Consider the following 22,091-nt stretch of genomic DNA (forward strand, 5'->3'; position numbering starts at 1 on the left):
CCTCATGTTACATACTTCATCAAATCTTAAAATTAACCCTATTTGCTCAAGAATTTATTTTTATTTTTTTTATTAAAGATTTTTTAATGTTGATTTTTGAGAAAGAAAGTATGAGCAGGGAAGGGGCAGATAGAGAGGGAGACACAGAATCTGAAGCAGGCTCCAGGCTCTGAGTGGTCAGCACAGAGCCCAATGTGGGGCTTGAATTCACAGACCACGAGATCATGACCTGAGCTGAAGTCAGATGCTTAAATGACTGAGCCACCCAGGCACGCCAAGAATGTTTTTTTTTTTTTTCTTTTAAAGAAATATACTATGGTAGATACAGTTGGGGCTCCTGTGAACTTCCTGTTCCCAATTCCCCTACATCCCTTCCAGAGGTAACCATTGTCATGAAGTTATTGTTGAATTTGCCATTCATGTTTTATGCTTCTACTACATATGTGTGTATCCATAGACATTAACAAGTATTGTTTTACAGGGTTACTTTTTTTTTTAATTATTTTAATTCCTGTTAACGGAATGTTGTATTAGTTTCAGGTGTACAACATAGTGATTCAGGAATTCATACATCACCCGATGCTCATCACAAGTGCAGTCCTTAATCCCCATCACTTATTTAACCCATCCCTTGTTTTATAGGTTGTTAATCTTGATATGTGGGTTGTCCTACTAATGGATCAATTTGTAGTTTGCTTTTTTTTGGTTCAGCATTGTGTTTTTAATAATTGCTCATACTCATTTATTAAAAATCTTGAATGGTAGTTATCGATTTTACAGATACCCAAATTTATGCCGTCTGTTGTTGGTGGACTGGTGTACATTTAAATTCCCGCTATTATTTGTGTTTGTGTTTGCTATTACGAGCTGTGCTGCAGTGATTATCATACATGTCTCCTTGGATGAGACATGTGCTATGTGAGAAGGCCTCTCTGGATCACATAATTACGAGTGGAAATCTTGAGACAGAGGTTAAGAGTTCTAAATTTCACTAGACGTTGCTGTATTTTTCTTAGTGGTTGCTCCAATTTACTCCTACCCATGGGGTGAGAGTTTCTGTTTTTTCATACCATTAAGCACAGTTCCAATTGTCATACTTTTGTTTTTTTCTAATGACTTATTTTTTTACAGCAGTTTTAAGTTTCCAATAAAACAGAGAAAGAATCAGAGACTTCCCATATACCCGCTGCCCCCACACATGCACAGCCTCCCCCACCCTATCAGCCTCACTCACCAGAATATACGTTTTGACCAGGGATGATCCTACATTGATGCATCGTAATCACTCAGAGCCCATGGTTTTTACCTTCCAGTTCACTCTGGGTGTGTATCCATCACTGTAACGTACAGAGGAAAATCTTGATCTGCACTGCCTGTTCATTTCTCCATTCCCTCCTACCCACCACCCTCATAACCTTTGTAACCAATTATTTTTTTAAATTTTTTTAATGTTTATTTTTGAGATGGGGAGGGGCAGAGAGAGAGAGAGGGAGACACAGAATCTGAAACGGTCTCCAGACTCCGGGGCTTGAACTTACAAACCGCAAGATCATGACCTGAGCCAAAGTCAGAGACTTAAACGATTGAGCCACCCAGGCGCCCCGACCAGTTATCTTTTTATTGTTCCCATAGGTTTGTCTTTTTTCAGAATTTAATATACTTGGAATCACAGAGTATGTAGGCTTTTCAGAATAGCTTCTTTCACTTAGTACCATGCATTTAAACTTCCTCCAAATCTTTTCATGGTTTAATAACTTTTTATTTTTTAAGCACTGAATTGTATTACATTGTCTGGATGTACCACAGTTTTTTAATCCACTCACTTCCTGAAGGGCATCTTGGTTGTTTTCCAAGTTTTGGCAATTATGAATAAATCTCGCTTTTATAAACATCCTTGTATGGGTTATGGTGTGGACAGAGGTTTTCCACTCCTTTGAGCAAATACCAAGGAGCACGATTGCTGGGTCATATGGTAAAGATAGTTTAGTTTTATAAGATACTGCTGAGCTGTCTTCCAAAATGGTGGTACCATTTTGCATTCCCCCCCGGCAGTATTTGACACTTCTTGTTCTGAATCCTCACCGGGGCTTGTCAGTGTTCTGGATTTTGGCTATTCTAATTGGTACCTCTTGTTTAATTTACATTTCCTTGATGACATACAATGTGGAGCATCTTTTCATGTTTATTTGCCATCTGTATATCTTCTTTGGTGAGGTGTCTGTTAAGGCCTTGGGCCCATTTTTAAAGTCAGATTGTTTTCCCATTGTTGAATTTTAAGGGTTCTTTGGATATTTTGGATACATGTTCTTCTTCAGACTTGTCTTCTGCAAGTATTTTCTCCCAGTCTGTGGCTCTTCTTCTAACTCTTTTAGTATTCTTTGGGAGAGCAGAAGTTTTAATTTTAATGACATCGAGCTTATCAATCATTTATTTCATGCACCATGCCTTTAGAGTATCTAAAAAGATATCATTATACTCAAGGTCATCTAGATTTTTTTCCCGTGTTTCGTCTAGAAGTTTTATAGTTCTGCGTTTTATGTTTAGGTCTGTGGTCCATTCCGAGTTAATTTTTGTGAAAGATATAAGGTCTGTGTCTAGATTTATTACTATAATAACATTAATATAATATATAATATATGTTTATATATAATATTACTATATTATTATTGCATGTGGATTATTATTATTATTATTGTTTGCATGTTGAGGAGTCTAACTTTACACTGTGGTATTGCCTTTGCTCTTTTATCAAAGACCACTTGACTATATTTATGGGGGTCTGTTTCTAGGCTTTTTTATTCCATTGGTCTGTCTGTTCTTTTGCCAACCACATTGTCTTAATTACTGCAGTCTTCCAGTAAGCTGAGTAGTGTTTGTCCTCCAACTTTGTTCTCCTTCAATACTGTGTTAGTTACTCTGGGTTTTTTGCCTCTCCAGATAAACTTTAGTCAGTTTGTTGATATCCATGAAATATCTTGCTGGGATTTTGATTAGAATTACCTTTAATCTATAGTTGAAGTTCGGAAACACTAATTTCTTCACAATGTTATTGAATCTTTTGTGAACATGGCGTGTATCCATTTATTTATTTATTTGACTTTTTTATCAAAATGTTGTGGGTTTCCTCATAGGGATCTATGTTGTACATATTTTGATCAGTGTCTAAGTGTTTCATTTCGGGTGGTATTAGTGTAAGTATTGTGTTTTTAATTTCAAATTCCACCTATTCATTGTTGGTATATAGGAAAGCAATTGCTTTTTGTGTATTAACTTTGTATCCTGCAACCTTGCTAAAATCACTTGGTTCCATGAGTTTTCTTGTTGATTCTTTTAGGTTTTCGACCTAGGTGATCATGTATTGAAAAATTTTTGCCAATCCTGTGGGTGTAAAATGGCATCCCCACTTGCAAACTTTGTGTATTGTTTACCTTTTTTTTTTCTCTGTTTATAAGCTTTATTTTTTGGGGGGTTGTGGATTTCTTTTTATGTGTAGGTGGTAAATATAAATTTAGAGGGCTTTAGTGTATTCAGTTTTGGGTTTGCAGATATTTTCTCCCAATCTATTTGGTTATCCTTTGAATTTTTTTTATGGCGTAGAAGCTTACATTTTAATGTAATCTATCTTTTCCTTGAGGATGTGTGTGCATGTACTCTTTATGTTTTATTTTAAATTTGGCCAAAACTATTATAAAACTTGAGGGTCATAAATCTACTTTTCAGTATTGTCTTTTGACAGTTTAAAAATGTTGCCTCCTCTGGGGCACCAGGGTGGTTCAGTCGGTTGAGCATCCAACTTTGGCTCAGGTCATGATCTCACGGTTCCTGAGTTCAAGACCTGCATCTGGCTCCCACTTCAGATGCTCTGTCCACCTCTCTCTGTCTCTGCCCCTCCCCCACTTGTGGTTTCTCTCTCAAACATAAAAATAAAACCTTAAAAAAACTGTTGCCTCCTCATTAGGTCATTAATCCCTCTGGCACTGATTGTTGAGAATGGCATGATCTCTGTTTCCAATCTCTTGCTACAGTGAATATTTTTGAGCATACACAATTTAACCCAGTTGCTGAGACAAAGGGTTTGCTCACTTAAACTTAAGATAGTTTTGACCAAATTACCCTCCAATGAAGTTTTAACAGTTTGTATCCCCATCAGTACTGAATCACTATGCCTGTTTCCCTACTCTTTCCAATGAAATGTGTTACCAAGCTTTTTGATTTTTGCCAATCTGGAGAAAAATGATACCTCATTATGGTAGTAATTTACATTTTTCTTAGTGTGAATGCCACTGAGTGTCTTTCCATATGTTTGAGCTATTTGTATTTCCTTTTCTGTGAGCTGTTCATATCCTTTGAACACATTTTATTGGGTTGTTGGTCTCATTGATTTGTAGGGACTCTTCATACAAAGGAAATTAGTCTTTTCTCACTTGTTTTATCTTTTTTTTTTTTTTTTTTCCATACAGGAATTTTAAATTTTTAGATGGTTGATTTTATCAATCTTGTGTTATGGCTTCTGAATTTTGTTTCATGAACCTTCCAATTTGGAAATTATAAAACAATTTCTCCTTTTTTTCCTCTAGCAATTTTACTGTTTCTATTTTTGTTTTGTTTTGCTTTGCTTTGTTTTGTTTTTGATCTGTAACTTTATGGAGAAAAGCAGAAATGGAGAGAAAATGCTTCTTAATTCCCGATCGCTTTCCTCTTCCTCATCATTGTCCACTGTATCTCTATCATACACTCCATAGGGTTAAAACTAGTATGTTTTGTTATAGTTTGGAACAAGAGTTCTGCTTAATAGACAAGGGTGAGTTCTGAAGGTTGCGAGCAAAGAGAAAAGGTGGTCATCCTTTGTAAGCACGTGTTAAGGGAGGTTGTTGAGGGTTTCAAAGACCAGGAGCGAGAGGTGGCTCATAATACGATAGGGCAAGCTCTGTGTGGAGACAGGATGGGGAGAGGTCTCCTAGAGCTCACTGGCCTCACCAGTTTACATGACAAGCATTTATTGATCCCTCATGTCTCACTTGATTCCCACAATTCAGCAAGGGAGCTGGCATTAGACCCATTTACAGAGAAGGAAGGCGAACTTCAAAGAGGTTAAGTAACCGGGAAGCGAAGGCAGTCATGAATTGGACACAGTTGTGTCAGGCTCCAAAGGCCTCCAACTTAAGCACCTAACCTCTCTCATAGGTGCTCGTTGCAGTTTCCATAGCATACATGCGGCACTTTTGCAAAGTACAGCGCTCCTCCCCTCCATGGTTTCTGCATGAGGACCGGGTATATCGTGTTGCAAAAGCTCGGATTCTGCTTTGCACCTAGGGATGGCCTCCTGCCCTCCTTGCAGTTCAGGGAGTCCTAAGCCTAAGTGCATCAGAATCGTCGGGGTGCTGGTAGTAATATAGATCCCGGGGCCCGACCCACGTTTCCAGAAGCGGGATTTGGGGGACTGGCGTCCCGGCATATGAACGACCAAAACTATCCAGCCAGGCCTGGGACTTGGGACTTGCTCCTCCTCAGCCTTCTCACCAGCCGGCCGGTTCAGGCGGTAATGCCGGGGCGCTCCGCCAGGGGGCGCCGGGGCGCCGCGAGCGGCGCGCGGGTGGGGCGGGGCGCGGCGGGGCGGGGAGAGGCGAGGCGGGAGGCGCGGGCGGGGCCGGGCGTGACCCGGAAGCCCACGGCGGGTTCCGCCCTCCGCCCCAGAGGCAGGCTCGGACGGGCCCACCCAGCGGCAGCCGCCCTTCGCTCCTTCCTCGCGGACACCATGCTCCAGTTTCTGGTGAGTGGAGCTGCCCCGCAGGGGCTCGGGGTGGCTTCGGGGCCCTCGAGGGCTCCGGGGCCGGGCTGCGGGGCTGTAGGGGTGTGCGCGTGGGTCCGCGTCCCCGCAGCGCCCGCTCGTCGCCTGTCGGGGTGGGCTGCAGGGTTTTGTTTCTGCCGGGCGCCCATCCCTTTGCTGTACTTGTTCTGCAGTCATTCAAGTCACGCCAGAACTTGGAGGCGTCAGCAGGCATTTTCAGAGCCACTTCTGGGCCGTCCCGGCGGATTGTGTAATCGTGGTGTTAAAGCTTCTGGGGTCCTTAAGGACTTCGCGGCCTCCCCTCTTCTGCCCCCCGCACCCCCGCACCCCAATCCCTGCCGGAGAGCCCTGCTGGTTGGGTTTTTGAGAACGGAAGAGGGCGGGGAGGGCCAGGAATAAGCTCTAAATTAGTAAGCCACCCCACGAGGCGCAGAAACACAAGGTCGGAGTTAGAGGCTTGGGGGCTGGGGGGGAGGGGACCTCGTCAGGCCTTTTAGAGCTTCCAGACTTGGAGGATGGCTGGTTGCTGGCGTGAGTCAGACCCCGGTGTGCAAGCAACTCTTCCAAAGTGCTCATTTTGGGGGGGAAAATGAGTGTTACTATGAGCAAATAAATTCTACCTCCTGGCTCTTTATTTCGGTTGAAAACTGGTTTTCTGGCGACGCTGAGTGTATTTCAAAGATTGCCCGGTGAAGGTTTCAGGAAGTCTCGCCAAACATTTCCAAGTGAAAGTCTCTCTTCCAAGTTTTTGAGCCTTCCACACTTGATGCTTTCAACCTCTGGTTCTGACAAGAAGCAGGTGTTCCATTGTCTTCCTGGTGGACACGTTCGGTGCCCTGGGGAGAAGATGCTTTCCCACATGCTATGTTCTTTATTACAGGGAATAAAAAAGTGCCTTGTTTGGGTTTTCTTTCTTTCTTTCTTTCTTTCTTTCTTTCTTTCTTTCTTTCTTTCTTTCTTTCTTTCTTTCTTTCATGGTAATTGATTTTTAAAATCTCTAGGTGGAAAGAGGTATCCTTGATATAAACTGCCCAACTAGGACAGGGCTGTACCCTTTGCCTCTGGAAGTTTCTCCAGTGTCCTAACTAGGTGTTAGTTTAGGGGGCAATAGAAATAATTACTGTCATTTAGTTGTAGGAAACACAAAGGTTAAAAACAGTATCAGCGGCGCCTGGGTGGCCCAGTCGGGTAAGCATCCAATTTCCGTTCATGTCATGATCTCACGGTTCACAAGTTCGAGCCCCGAATCGGGCTCTGGGTGCTGACAGCTCAGAGCCTGGAGCCTGCTTCAGATTCTGTGTCTCCCTCTCTCTCTGCCCCTCCCCTGATCGTGCTCTGTCTCTCTCTTTCAAAAATAAATAAACATTTAAAAAAATTAAAAAAAAAACAAAACAGTATCAGCCCCAAAGTGTAAGATGATAGCATTGAGACTTCTACAGCTGTAGCTTATTGATTCCATTATACTTCATAAGTGCTTTTGCAGAGTGAATTTATTTGGTTTTGGAATAAACTTTTGCTGTGTATAAATATACATGTATCTGATTTGAGGATTCAGAATTCTCAGCATTCAAGGAGAGATGCTGCATCCGTCCGTTAAATTCCTAGCTCGGAAGTAACTGGAACGTGGATGCTCTCTTGCCCCCTTGTTCTCCCATCTCCTCATCGCATCTTTTGAAAGACGTGGATAGTATTACTTTTCACCTTGATTTTACCTCTGTCGAATGATTCACTAAGTCTCTGAACTTGGGCAAGTCTTTCTCTTGCTTTTAGCCATTTTATTTATAAAATGGGTTGAGGGGTGCCTGGGTGGCTCAGTCAGTCGAGTGTCGGTCTCTTAATCTCAGCTCAGGTCTTGATCTCAGGGTTATGTGTTCAAGCCCCGCGTTGGGCTCCATACTGGATGTGAAGCCTACTTAAAACGACAACAACAACAACAACAGCAGGTTGAAGCAGGTGATCCCTAAGTTGTCCTCGAGCTTTTAACCTGTGACCAGCCATCTTGTCCTGGTGCTTAAGCAGTCAGACACCTGGGCTCGAACCCTACCTAGATCCATCGTTTTTAAGCTGTGGGAACTTGGGTATGTTATTTAAATTGTCTGTGCTTCAGTTTCCCCATATGAAAATGGGAACCTACCTCATGGCTTTGTTGTGAGGATTAAAAATGAGTTAACACATGAAGGTGTGTTAACCGACACTTAATAAGGACTCAGATTTATTCAGTTTCTCGCTGGAACCGGTCCTAAAAATGGGGACCCGTTTACCCTCAGAAAGGTAGGTGATGGGAAGAGTTTTGGAAGTAATGAAATGGATACAAAGTTAAACCTGTGCATGGTCATTGCACATTCTGGAACCCTCCAAGACGTTTCCCACAGTTGTCACTTCCTGGAACACCAGTTGAAAACCACTGCACCCGATTGTGTTGCTTTTATATTCCTTTAGTTGTCCATTCCTCCGTGGATTAAAACAGTCGCCGATCATCCCGGTCTCAAAAACTTCCCGTGGTCCTGCTGCCTCTTTTCCCTTTAACGCAGTAGCTTCCTTGATCGCAGTAGGTTCAGCCACAGTTGTTGTAAGGAAAGTTCTGAGGGGAGGCCTGATGTGACGGACACCGCCGGGAGCCCTGCGTGCCCTGCCTGCGGTGCTCTTCCCGGGGTCATGGATTGCCCTTGTTACCTTCGAAGTGGCAGCGCTTGGTGCTCTTAATCACCTCCTCCTCAATCCCCCATCTCTTGGCTTTTGGATCCTTCCTTGTGCGACATTCTTTAACACTAGAACACATGTGGCTTTATTTTTGGGGAAGAGCCTGCACAGAGTGAAGGCGACTGACTCTGGTGCTGGCCCCTCCCAGGGCTGAGGGGAACAGTATCTTGGGGCAGCAGCCGGGAAATGGTCCTATCTAATCTCGCCTGCTGGCACTGGCTGCTTTTCCCGTCTTTTGGTTTCTAGGTGTTTCTCAAGGCTCAGTCCCTGACTCTGCTCTTCTCTTCACACCCACCCTCAGGGAGTGTGTTCCTTGTCATACATCACCTTTCCTCTTTGCTGCTTCTCGGACTACCTTGCGTCCCTTTCTCTGAGTTCCAGTTCACTGTCATCAACTGTCTGCTCAGCATCTCTTGCCCTACCCTCTATCTCAGGTCCAACACATCTGGACCCGTTGCCTCTTCCATCCCCCACCCTGCAACCCATGCCCCACACCTGACTTCTTTCTCTTCTCCAGCCCTTTCTCAAATTTGAAATGCTGACATAATCTTTGATTTGTTTCTCTCCTTCATTCTCCATATCCTTATCAGCTATGCCTAGCACATAAATGTCCCTGTGTAGCCTTGGGTGAGTTCCTTAACTGCTCTGTGCCTCAGTTTCCCCAGCATAAACTGGGCAGTAATAGTACCTGCTTTGTAAGTCTGTGAGGAGCATGAGCTACTTCATGAAAGGAGAATGCTACCTTGCACACAATAAGCACTCAGTAAACATTAGCTGTTGTTTTAGGCCATTGGGTCTTCATTACTCACCTTACGAAAGTTCCATCTTTATGTTCCCCAGTGACAAGTTCGTAGAGTAGGTCTTTTTTACTGTGCCTTTGCACTAGGTACACCAGCCTAGTTGGGGTAGGAATGTGGGTTTTGAGTTGGAGGAGTGATTGTAGGTTATGTGGTTTAACATGCTGACACTTGGTCTCCACTGCTAACGGGGTGTCTGGTGTATGTTTTGTCACCTCCCGTTAAAATAGGCTCACTATGGAGCACCTGGCTGGCTCAGTTGGTTAAGCGTTCTGTCTCCCCTTCTCTCTGCCCCTTACCTGCTTGTGCTCTATCTCAAAATAAATAAACTTAAAAAATTAATGAATAGAATAGGCTCACTACTTCCTCAGAGGATCTGTCATTTTTGGTCACCATCTTACACTATTCTTGGTGTTAAAGAGCAGTTCTAACTCACATGACAACACTTCACATATCAGAACAGCATTACCTTGGTACCTTTCTCTATCCCCTGACCCCCATCAGTCTTGTCTTTAGACTAAACATCTCTGATTCTTCCATCCATTCTGTATTTCAGGTTCATGCTGGTTAGCCTTCCCCGAATCTAGTTTGGGGTTGGTTGGTTGGTTTGTTTTGAAACACAGCCCCTCCATCCAGTCTGATCAGCCTTAGAAAAGTAAGGCTGCCTTCTCTACTTCGTTTCCTTTGATGCCCTTGGTGTTCTGTCCACCCTTGCAGCTGCCTGAGTAATCCTCCAGTCTTGTCTTCACGTGCTCAGAAACTGTCAATGGTCTTTATGTCCCTCCAGATCAAAGAGTAACCACTTGCACTTGATTTTCAAGATTTGCTAATCTGACCCCATTTTCCCTTCCTATTGCCCTTCAACGTATCTCCTTTGCTTTTGATTGAATAGACTATCTTACTGATCTGGACCAACCTATGGACCTTCCTGCTATCAGACCTTCCCATACGCTTTTCCCTTTGTCCTCTTTTTTGCCTCCCCCTTCCCCAACTACTCTTAATGGCTCAATTCCCATCTTTTTCCATGAGCTTTCTTTATTACCTTAAGCTCCTGAAATGTTGACACTGTTAGGATCCATCTCCCCATTAATTTACATCTTTGTATGCCTTTCATCAATGTTTTATTATCTTCTCAATAATAGTCTTGTACCTTGTTTTTTATATGTATATTTCCAGGTACTTTTTAGTTGTTCTGAGTGGCATCCTTTTTAACATTACATTTCCAAATTCATTGCTGATGTATAGAAATGCTAATTTGGGTGTATTGATTTTTTTAAATGTTTATTTATTTACTGAGAGAGAGAGAGAGAGAGAGAGAGAGAGAGAGAATCCCAAACAGGCTCCACGCTGTCAGCGCAGAGCTTGACGTAGGGCTCGATCCTGTGAACCGTGAGATCATGACCTGAGCCGAGATCAGGAGTCTGACGCCTTACCAACTAAGCCACCCAGGTGCCCCTGGTGTATTGATTTTTGTATCTAGCAGTCTTCCTTATCTTTTAACTCCCATAGTTTGTACATTCACTTGGAAGTGAATCAGTGAATGCCATACTGTGAAGGCAGTCTTATCTCCATTGAAGGCAACAAGGACAATTTTGTGCTCTTTTCCAATTTTTTCCGTAAATCAAGTTAGGACTTCCAGTAGTAGTAAGAGTGGATATCCTAGTTTTTTTTTTTCTGCTTTTAGTGAAAATGCTTCTGAGGTTTTAGTATGATGTGTTTCTGATATTTCCTTACAGATGAACGAAATTCTCTTCTATTTCTGGTTTAAGAGTTTTTATTATGATTGTCTATTGAATTTTGTCATGCTGTGTACCCATATGGTGATCAAGTGATTTTTCTCCTTTGATGTGTTCATACAAATGACATTAGATTTCTAATAGGAAGCACTTAAACTATGTGGCCCATTCAGACTATCATTTGGTGATGTGCTGTTTTGTTCATTGCACCTTCATGCGTTTTAGTCTTGTCTTTCTAGAGTAGACCATAAATTCCAGGGGAAGCAGCAGCATACCTTATATTTAGATTTCCCAAGCACATGGCACTTAGGCAATACTATTTTATTTCATTTATTTAATTAGATATTCCTCTTTTGCCTGATGACTTCTCTCAGATATTCATAAGATACTTGAATATTTGAATCAGCTTCTTTGAGAACAGGCCGACTGGTTCTACCTGATAGACCTCTTTCCAGAATGTTACAGCTAACTTTTTCATGAATGTCCCAATTTAATTCACTGGCTCAATTGAAGAATTAACAGCCACCCCCCCCCCCCCCCGCCCCGCGACCCCCCGCCCCGCCTCTTCTTTCTCTAAGGAAAATTATTGAGTATGAAATCTAGCTTACATCTTAAAAATGCACTTCTCTGTGGTTGCAGTAGAGAAGCCATAGGTTATATCCTCAGCAGAGTTTTGTTTTAATGGATAGAATGTGGGTTTTATTATTACTTGAAGCAGCTGTGAAACACAGTTGATAATTTCTCCACAACAAGTCTAAATGTTTAAAGACTAAGGTACAAAAAGGTGGATCTTTTCTTGCCTCCTTGAAATGGAGCAGTCTTCAGGCAGGTTCTCTAGGTGTGTAGATTAAAGTGAGAAATTGGGGCACCTGGGTGGCTCAGTCGGTTGGACGTCTGGCTTCGGCTCAGGTCATGATCTCCTGGTTCGAGAATTCGAGCCCCGCATAGCGCTCTGTACTGACAGCTCAGAGCCTGGAGCCCGCTTTGGATCCTCTGTCCCCCCCCCCCCCTTTCTCTGCTCCTTCACTGCTCACGTGTACTCTCTCTCTCAAAAATAAGTAAAAAAAATTAAAAAATATGTAAAAAGTAATTTAAACTGAGAAAATTATCAGCATATCTTTTATTAATGCTAGATAATGTATACTTTTGGTTTTATTGTCAATGTGTAGCTTTTCTCATCTGAGACCATAAAATATTTTTGGGTATCCTTTTGAATGCTAGTTGTAGCTATATTTGCTAAATAAAATGAGATTATTTCTATTATTATTTATTTTTAATGAGATTACTTTTAGGTTTCTGAAACCCTTGTCAGTAAATACGAGATGGTTCAGATTCTGTGTCATAACTTGGGTTTGAAAATGTGATTTGATGAGTCCTCTTTCAGACTTGTTGGGTAGTGTTCAGTCTGGGTTACTGCCAGGTGCCATCCTCAGGTCAAAACTGTAGCTTTATGCGCTGACAGACATACCTTTCTGATTGGGGAAGGGGTTGAGCAGCAAATGATGAGTCAGATTGCTTTGGAGTTTGCTTACTTGTTTTTAAGACTTAGTGCTTGTTGGTGTTGATGCACCCTTGTGACTAACCTGCTTATGTGTCCTTACATAAAAAAAGTTGATTTGCTGTGGTGTTCATATACAGAGCCACCAGGTGATGGCAGTGGTCCTCATTTTTTCCACTGTAACGTTTCCATTCTTTTTAAGCATTTGTCCAGTCCGGAAACCTTGAAGTTGTCTTTGATTTCCTGTTTTATCCCATGTGGCTGATATTTTACCACATCTTATTGACGTTTAATATATTTTTTAAAATATTTATTTATTTTTGGGAGAGCGCAAGCCGGGGAGGGGCAGAGAGAGGGGGACAGAGGATCCAAAGTGGGCTCTGCCCTGACAGGCTGACAGGCTGACGAGCCTGATGTGGGGCTCGAACTCACGAACCGGGAGATCATGACCTGAGCCCAGGTCAGACACTCATTCGACTGAGTCACCTAGGCACCCCGAATTCAGTGGTTTGTTTTGTTTTGTTTTGGTTTTTGGTTTTTTTGTTGTTTGTTTTTTTGTATGTTCATAGAGTTGTGTGGCCATCGCGGCTATCTAATTTTGTATCTAGTATTTCGTTGTCCCAAAAAGAAACTGCATACTCATTAGCATTCATTTCTCATTCTTCTCTTCCACAGCCCTGGACAACCACTAGTTTATTTTGTGTTTTTATGGATTTGCCTATTCTGGACAGTTCCTTTAAGTGGAGTCATATAATAGGTGGTCTTTTCCGACTGCCTTTCACTCAGTATAATGATATCAAGGTTCATCCATGTTGCAGTGTGAAGTCAGTCCTTCATTCCTTTTTGTGGCTGAATAATATTATGTTGTATGGATATACCACATTTTGTTAATCCTTTCACCCGTTTATAGCACTTCGGTTGTTTGTAACTTGGCTATTACGAGTAATCCTGCTGTGAACGTTTGTCTGCTGGTTTTTGTGTAGATGTATGTTTCATTTCTCTTGCATATGTACCCTAAAATAGAATTGCTGCATCAGACAGTAACTCTGTGCTCAACTTGAGGAATTGCTAAACTGTTTTCCAAAGTGGCTGTACCCTCAGCAGTTGATAAACGTTCTGCATTCTCCACATCCTTTTCAAAACCTGTTCATCTTTTGTGTTAAAGTCCTCTAGTGGGCACAATGTGGCACCTCACTGTGGTTTTGATTTGCATTTCCTTGATGACTAGTGACAGTGAGCATCTTTTCATGTGCTCATTGCTCATGTGTATCTATCTGATTTGGAGAAGTGACTGTCAGATCCTCTGCTGATTTTTAAGTTGGGTTGTCTTTTTATTATTTAGTCACCAGGATTCTTATATTCTAGATGTAAGTCCCTTATTGATAAGTGATTTGCAAATATTTTATTCCATTCTATTGGGTTGTCTTTTCATTTTTGTGATGGTATTCTTTGAAACACAAACATTTTTAATTTTGATAAAGTCCAATTTATCTTTTTTTTTTTTTTTTGGTCACTTTTGCTTTTGGTGTCATATCTAAGAAACCATCGCCTGATGCAGATCTTGAAGATGTGTTCCTGAGTGTTCTTACAAGAGTTTTATGGTTCTAGCGTTCACATTTAGATCTTGACCCTTCTCAGATAGTTTTTGTTTATGATGTAAGGTAAGGGTCCATATTCACTCTTTGGCATGTAGATATCCCGTTGTCCTAGCATTGTTTATTGAATGTATGAGCACCTGTGTTAAAAATCACTTGGTGCCTGGGTGGCTCAGTGATCCATTGTTGGTTTTGGCTCAGGTCAAGATCTTGTGGCTTTGTGAGGTCAAGCCCCATGTCAGGCTCTGCGCTGGCAGCATGAAACCTGCTTGGGAGTCTGTCTCCCTTTCTCTGCCCGTCCCCAACTCGCGCTATCTCTGTCTCTCTCAAAGTAAACTTAAAAAAAAAAAAAAATTAAAAATATGTTTTAAAAAATCACTTGACCATAAAGGTGAAAGGTTTTCCTGGACTGTCCATTCTGTTTTGTTGCTTACCGTTGATTTTTATTTTATTATTGTTATTTTAAGTTTTCATTCATTTTTTAATTCCAGAATAGTTAACATAGAGTGTTATATTGCTTTCAAGTGTACAATATAGTGATTCAGCAATTCTGTACAATACTCAGTGCTCATCAAGATAAGTGCACTCTGAGGCTTCACCTATTTCCCCCATTTCCCCCACCCACCTCCTCCCTGGTAACCATCTTTTTGTTCTCTATAGTTAAGAACCTGTTTGGGGGATCATCATTGATTTTTAAGAAAAACAATTCAGTCACATTTGCTTCTGTCCTCTCTGCTGCCACACGAATCTGGGCCTTCCATGACCTGCACTTACTCATTATTCAGCCTTTTTTGTGTAGAGCTGCTGGTTGAATACTTCTGAAAGCAGTGGTTTCATCACGTTGCTGCTGGTAGAGGGTAGCCGTTGGTGTTCCACCAAGATCGCATGCGAACTAAACTCCTTTGCCTGTTTCTTGAGGTTCCCTCAGCCAGCCCTACCCAAGTCTCCATACTTAACTTCTATTTCTAAATTCAAATCATCTTCTAATCAATCCTGTTTCTCTTAGGTATCACATCTTCATATTTTATGCCTTGATTCTCCACATTCAGTTCCCTTCCCAGTTTAAAAGATAACACTTTCTCAGCATGATTAGAGACTGTAATAACAAGTTGAGGTACCTTGATCTCTTTCAGATACAGTTTCTTAGAAGAATCACTTCTCTGTCATTCATTTGGCCACTTAATGCATGACCCAGTTCTGGTTTGTCCTGCCTCTGTTACAGTCAAGGTCCTGTACTGGGTGTTGCCTTCAGTTGTTTTGTAACTGTTTTGTTTATATGTAGCTTTTCTTCCTATACATTGTACAAACTCTTTGAGAGTGTAGAGACATTTTATAATCCTTTCACAGGGCTGAATATGAATGTACATTCAGTATGTAAGGGTCTTTGATCTTTTAATCAAAACTTTGGGGACCAGATGTATTGGGAGATGTTTTTAAGATTTTAGAAAGGTTTAAGCTGCATATACCTTGTTACTTAACAGCCCAGTAGCACTCTGGGATAGCCTCTGTTATGACATACATTAAAATATTTCCTGTTACGCCTATTCTCCAGTGGGGTGTAGGGCAGGATCCTATGTTTAAAGATTGCTTTTTCTGTAGCAAAAAGTGAGTTTCCACACTGAATGTGATAGACTATAAATAGTCTCATATCAGTTCAGGTCAGGTGTGATTTTGCTGCCAAATGAGTTACAGTGAAACAGTTTGAGTAGAGTTTGAGTTTCAGAATTGTGGGTAAGGGATTGTGGAGGGACGTGGGTTCTAAGTGTAAGGTGTAATTATAGAGCAGGGACACGCTGTCTCCTCTAATGTGTGGGGACCCAGGCCGGTCTGGACTTCCCTCCTTGATTCTTTGCTGCAGCCTTTTCCTCCCACCCATTTGTCCTTTGACCAATTCACTCATGCCACTCCTCTGTCCCCAGATCCCTGGTGTTTTGCCATTTTTTTGTCCCCAGTGTGCTTGTGGGAAGAAGCTACATATTCCTAAAGTCTCAAGATGATTGCAGAAAGGATGTAATAGTAATTCATTTAGTGTCAAGCTTGGGAAGCCGTCACTTTTCTTTTCCCTGCACTACCTTCTCTTCTCTGCAGTGAACACAATGGGGGACCAGTGATGTGGAGGGGGCACCATGGGGGTGGCATACAGCCATCTGGATGGACTCCTGGCAAGGCAGCCAGGTCTTGGCCTGGATGAAGTTAAGCAATCTTGGCCTGCAGAGAGGTTTCCGATTCATTCAAGACCTTCTGTAATCTGACTCCAATCTAACTTTGTCAGATTAATGAGTCACCATTGCTCAGATTGAGATTTTATGTTTTTATATTTCTTATTAATTTTTTTCTGTGTAAACTTGCCTATTGAGCATCCCATAAAGAACATATAACTGCTTTTCTGGCTTCATGCATTTCCCTCAACATTTTTCTTTTAAAAAAAATTTTTTTTTTAATCCTTATTTATTTTTGAGAGAGAAAGAGAGAGACAGAGACAGAGAACATGAGCAGGGGAGGGGCAGAGAGAGAGGAAGACACAGAATCTGAAGCAGGCTTCCAGCTCTGAGCTGTCAGCACAGAGCCCAACGCGGGGCTTGAACTCATGGACCACGAGATCATGACCTGAGCCGAAGTTGGACGCTTAACCGACTGAGCCACACACAGGCGCCCCTCAAACATTTCTCTTATTATGTGACATTTCTCTTATGTATGTAATTTTACAACATCCCAGTGATAGACTGGGCAGTATTCTGAAACTGGAATTGGACATGACTTGTCTAGAAGCCCATAGTTTTTGTTTTGTGTTGTGTTTTAAAATGACTGCTATTTTTTCACGTGCCTAATGGCTGGTGACCTTGCCAAAAGGAAGCCACATTAGATATGCCATATTTATTTTGAGACACACAGGGTAAGAACCAGGAAGCCTCAAATGTTGGAGCTGGAAGGAACATTGCTAGTATGTTTTATAGATCAGGAAACAAATCAGCTAAAGATACACAGCTAGATAGTGATAGAATCAGAACTTATTTTTCTTGAAAATTTGCAACTTTATGTTTCCTCTGCTTGGTTGCTTGGTGTTAGAGCTAAAATTTTCATTTGATTTTTTTTCTCATCTTCTAAGTAAATTTAATACTCTTTCTGGATTTGGAAAACCTCTATCTGGTTTCAACGCACAGAAGTGAAAAAAAAATCATTTTGCTTCTTGGTACCACCTTGGTAAAACTATGTTTTCACAAGACGTGTCTAATTAATCAAATGATTAGAAAATTGGTCTATGATTAGAGATTGGATAGCCTCATTTATGCTTAATTTAACTAACAACAAACCAATTTAAAGTGTGCTTTTGGTGTTTAAAGCTCAGTAAGGCTGTATTCTGTTTCCCCATATATATCTCTAACTTGAAGACAAGGTTAGATCACACCATTTAGAACTGGTGGTGATAAGTGCCACACTTTTTCTGTTAACCTCTGCTGTGTATTGAATAGGAGCAACACTGATTATAGAAAATGGTGGGAAAAAAAGAAATACCAGATGCCAGTTTGAATTTATGAAATTAGAAATTAGGTGTCCCGTTGGAGGGGCTTAATTGTTGGAGGAAAAAAACCCAGGGAATTACAGATCATCATTAGAACTCAGAGTTTAAGGAGCTTTGGTTCTTTTGTTGTCAATGGAGTGCTTTAAGTTTTCATGAAATGGTTTTGTTGTTGTTGTTGAAGAAACCAGTCACCCGATGGGTTACACATTTATAGTTCTCTAAAAATCATGCCTGTCTCTTCTCACTGAGAAAGAGCTGGGGAGGGGACGTGTGCTCCCCGTAGGTGGGAAGTGCTCTGCCCATTAGGTCCCATCCAGGCAGAGTGCTCTCAGTTGGATGTTGGAGTTTCCTATGCTGTTCTCTCATGATATATCTTTGTTTGTGAGTGTGAATCTAATTTAGGTTGTTCTGTGTTTCTTTGTTGTGAACGACCCTGAAAAAGTCCCTTCACTAACTATCCTGGGCCTCACGTTCCACTTGAAATAAGAAGAGATTGAACTGTGAAAATCTCTTCATTTTCTAAGATTCTGCCATTTAGCTGAGTACTTTTTTAAATCAGATATTTTTCGTTTAATGTAACAAGAAGTAACAAACCAAAGAAGAAAGAAAGACAAAAAACAAATTACTTTCAACAACAAAGTCATCACTTTGGCTTGGGTTTCTAGAACTGACAGTCAAGTGTTTATGGAGGTTGTGAGGGGACAGGGAGAATCTAGGGTAGATTTGCTCAGTGCTACCATTTATTCTCACTTCTGTATGCTCCTTAACGTTTTGGGAGAGTATTTCTATGTTATTTTACAGAAGGAAACAGTCTCACACTACCTAGCCCTAGGCAGGACACAGGGGTCGTTAACTGTCCTGAGCTCCTTAGACTGTTGTCTTTATAGTTTGGTTTGGTCTCAGGTGACACAGAACTTCGTATCCAGTGTAACTCTTCCTGTTCTACTCTTTCAGCTTGGATTTACTTTTGGCAACGTGGTTGGAATGTATCTGGCCCAGAACTATGACGTAAGTGACCATATCTGTGTCCTCCCGTAATTTGTAGTGACTTGTCTTTGTTGAAGTCAGGCATGCCTTCCAGCGTAAATGAAGTCCGTAGGTCTCGGGGAAAATGTCCTGAGTTTTGTAGAAGGATTTTCTGCTGTTTGAAAAATACACCTCACAAAAGCATCTGTCCTCCGTATCACCACCACAAGAGGGCAAAATCTCATCAGTTTAGATGGTCTTATGATCCTGAGCTGTGCTGGTTGGCCCAGAATAATTAACTACTGACTTAGAGTCTTCTTGTATAGTTCTGTGGACAATTATGTGATAAGTGGAAATGTAAGAGTAATTGGATCATCTTTTCAGTTACATCAGACACATTTTGTAGAAGGGGAAGTGGAAAAGCAGGTGACAAAACTGCCCATACATGGGGCCTCTGGAAAGGTTGTTTTAAAGAGAGGGAAAGGAAGGAAGAGGTGGGAAGAGGGAAGGAAGGGAAATATGTTAACTTTTGATTTGTCTGTGGTGAAGCTATTAGTGTGACAAAAGAAATTCTTTGTCAACCTTCACTTGAGTTACATGGTTTTCTAGGCAGGAACTTTATTAATTTATATCGCCTTTATTGTTCGTATGCACAACTTCTATTTGGCAGTGGATTGAGGTGGTCAGTGAGTATATAAAAGTAGAAGTCAGAATTTAGCTTCTGAGGAGGGAACATACTTCAGTTTATAGCTTCGAGATCCTTCTTATGCAGCCGTGAGGCCAAGTCGCTTTCAGAGGAAAATAAAGACTTAACAACAGCCCTTTGTTGTAGGAGGAAGAGAAGTAAAAGAGTATCAATTAGGTAGCTGCAAAATTATAATCATCTTTTTTCTCTTTAAAGATACCAAATCTGGCTAAAAAACTTGAAGAAATTAAAAAGGACTTGGATGCCAAGAAGAAACCCCCTAGTTCATGAGGCGGACCCAGCACTGCTTTCTGGATAGACCGATTCTGCTCTTCTTGAGGCCTCCTTATCATCTGAACCAAAAAGCTTTTGTTTTAAATTTCAGCCTCAGCAGTCTTCCTCTCTGCTAGATCCTATGCTGCCTGAGAGCAACAGTTGAGGCTTCGCATTCAGAACTACCCTTTTCCAGCATCCTCCCCCCTTCCCTTCCTCCTTCCAGCCACTTGGGACGACCTGAGACTGGAATTATGGTGCTTGATTAGTAAACGTGACCTCTCCTTTATTCTTTGGGGTTTCTAGTGTTTTCTAAAGAAAAATTGATGAGTTTTGTATGGCTGATCAGATTTCACAGTCTAACAATTATAATGGGTGTTTAAACATTTGTTACTAAATTATGTTGTTTCACGGTAATTAAAATTAAAGTCCAGAAGCCACTTACTCCTGAATTATCCACTTACTGTATACTGTTATCAGCCAGCTCCATAGCTGCTAATTTAATCATTAATCGATTTGCTACATTGACTGAGAAACTATATCCTGAGAACCCTGTCAGGAACTCGGGAGTTTAAAAATATGTAAAATAATGGCCTTTATCCTCTGTGAAATTCAGTCAAGTATGCATGTTTTTCCATAATGATGTCTTTGATTCGACACTTTTCTCTCAAAAGAATCCTCCTATTTTAAGGGATTATAGGTGCATTTGATGTTACATGATGGATAAATGATAAGTTGTCTGTAAAAGAAATATTATGCCTTTTCACATTAAAAAAATGTATTTACATTATAACTTTATAGTAATTCTCATAAGAAAACTTTGAGGGTTTTTGTTTTTGTTTTTCTCCCTGCAATAAAAAATCACCATTGTATGTTGACCCATTGATAGAGACATCTCTCTGCTCCTCATTCAGCAGGGAGAAGCTACTGAAGATGAGACCTCCACCCAAATGCTAAATATTTCCATTATTGATGGGGGTGGGGGGTGAGCATAGAGGCCGCTTTTCGGCTACAGGCAGTGGAAACCTGAACAAGGCAGAAGGGCCCACAGTGAGCACGCAAACGGGCTCATTAAGCCATAGGCCCTAACTGACCGATGGGCTACGTACAGCTAGGCGCAGTTCTAAGGATCACCAAAAAAGGGAGAATTCCATCAGTCCTCATACTCCCTTACTCCGCCCTACTGTGACTGTAGCCCCTCACCATCGCCTTGTGGTGGACAGTCTCTCTTTTGCTGTCCTGCCTGCTGCTCCCTTGCTCTTTAAAAAAAAGAAAAGAGGGCACCTGGGTGGCTCAGTCGGTTAAGCGGCCGACTTCGGCTCAGGTCATGATCTCACGGTCCATGAGTTCGAGCCCCGCGTCGGGCTCTGTGCTGACTGCTCAGAGCCTGGAGCCTGTTTCAGATTCTGTGTCTCCCTCTCTCTCTGACCCTCCCCCGTTCATGCTCTGTCTCTGTCTCAAAAATAAATAAACGTTAAAAAAAAAAAAATAAAATTAAAGAAAAGAAAGAAATCACCATTGTAATTTGTCAAATATATAATTAGTCCATTTTTTTTTTTGGTTAAGAAAATGTTTGAATACTTCACTTTTCCCATGGGTCAAGATACAAATGTGATTCAGAATAAAGAGTTTCTCCCACTCCTGTCCATCAGCAACTAGTTCCTCTTCCTGGAGGCAGGCTCTGTCAAGTTTCCTGTATACTTTGAGGAAGATTCTTTGCCTAAACAAATACATGTGTGTGGTGGGGGAGGGAGGGGAGGTTTACACAAATGATAAACTGTATTGGTTCACCCCTGGCCTTTTATTTTATTTTATTTTATTTTATTTTTTAAATGGAGATCATTCCATATCAGTATGTAAGAAACAAGGAACCTGTTTCCCTCCTTTGGCTCCATGAGATTCTAGTGAATGGATATACCATAACTTACTTAATCTGTTACTGATGAACATTAGGGTTCCTGTCTTTTGCTGTTATAGTGATGACCTTGAACCTAAAGTTATTATACGTATCTGTGCGGAGTATGGCTGTAAGCTAAATCCTAAAGGTGTAATTTACCCTAACTATAAAGTCTCATTTGATTGTGTGCTTTGTTTTAGGGGACTTGTTGGGCAGCTCACTGATAATGCCATTTCTGAAGAAATTTTAGCAGAATCTGTAAACTGGAAGACTAACTTAGAGACACCTTTATTCAGGCAGTGATGACATTGGTACTGCGTGATTATAAGACAAAAGTTTCTGTTTTCTCTTTGAAAACGGGGATCTCTCGTACATGGGTATGGGTTTTATCCCTGGCAGCTTGTCCTGGCGTGTGATACAGGTGGCGTGAAAACAGCATATTATGGTGTGACTTCACCCTAGGAGTGAGATCATGGGCAAGCGTCTTATTTTTCTGACACTGTTGTATTCTCTGTAAGATGTGGACGCAATATCTACCTCATACGCTCACATGAGAAACAGGTGAGATAATGTATGTGATGTGTTACACAGTGCTTTGCAAATTGCCCAATAAATAACAGATACTGGCCCAAACAC

General features: G+C 41.4%; 1 protein-coding gene across 1 annotated transcript; it reads left to right on the forward strand.

Annotated features, from left to right (window-relative positions):
• The first annotated feature begins 5,542 nt into the window (after window positions 1-5,542).
• STMP1 (short transmembrane mitochondrial protein 1) lies at window positions 5,543-20,481 on the forward strand. Its single transcript, XM_042927352.1, has 3 exons — window positions 5,543-5,770; window positions 18,589-18,642; window positions 19,502-20,481. Exons 1-3 carry the CDS (start codon window positions 5,543-5,545, stop codon window positions 19,574-19,576), a joined length of 357 nt encoding a protein of 118 aa, XP_042783286.1. The 3' UTR covers window positions 19,577-20,481.
• Window positions 20,482-22,091: the final 1,610 nt, after the last annotated feature.

Source organism: Panthera leo, chromosome A2 (genome assembly GCF_018350215.1).
Source record: "Panthera leo isolate Ple1 chromosome A2, P.leo_Ple1_pat1.1, whole genome shotgun sequence".
Lineage (NCBI taxonomy): Eukaryota > Metazoa > Chordata > Mammalia > Carnivora > Felidae > Panthera > Panthera leo.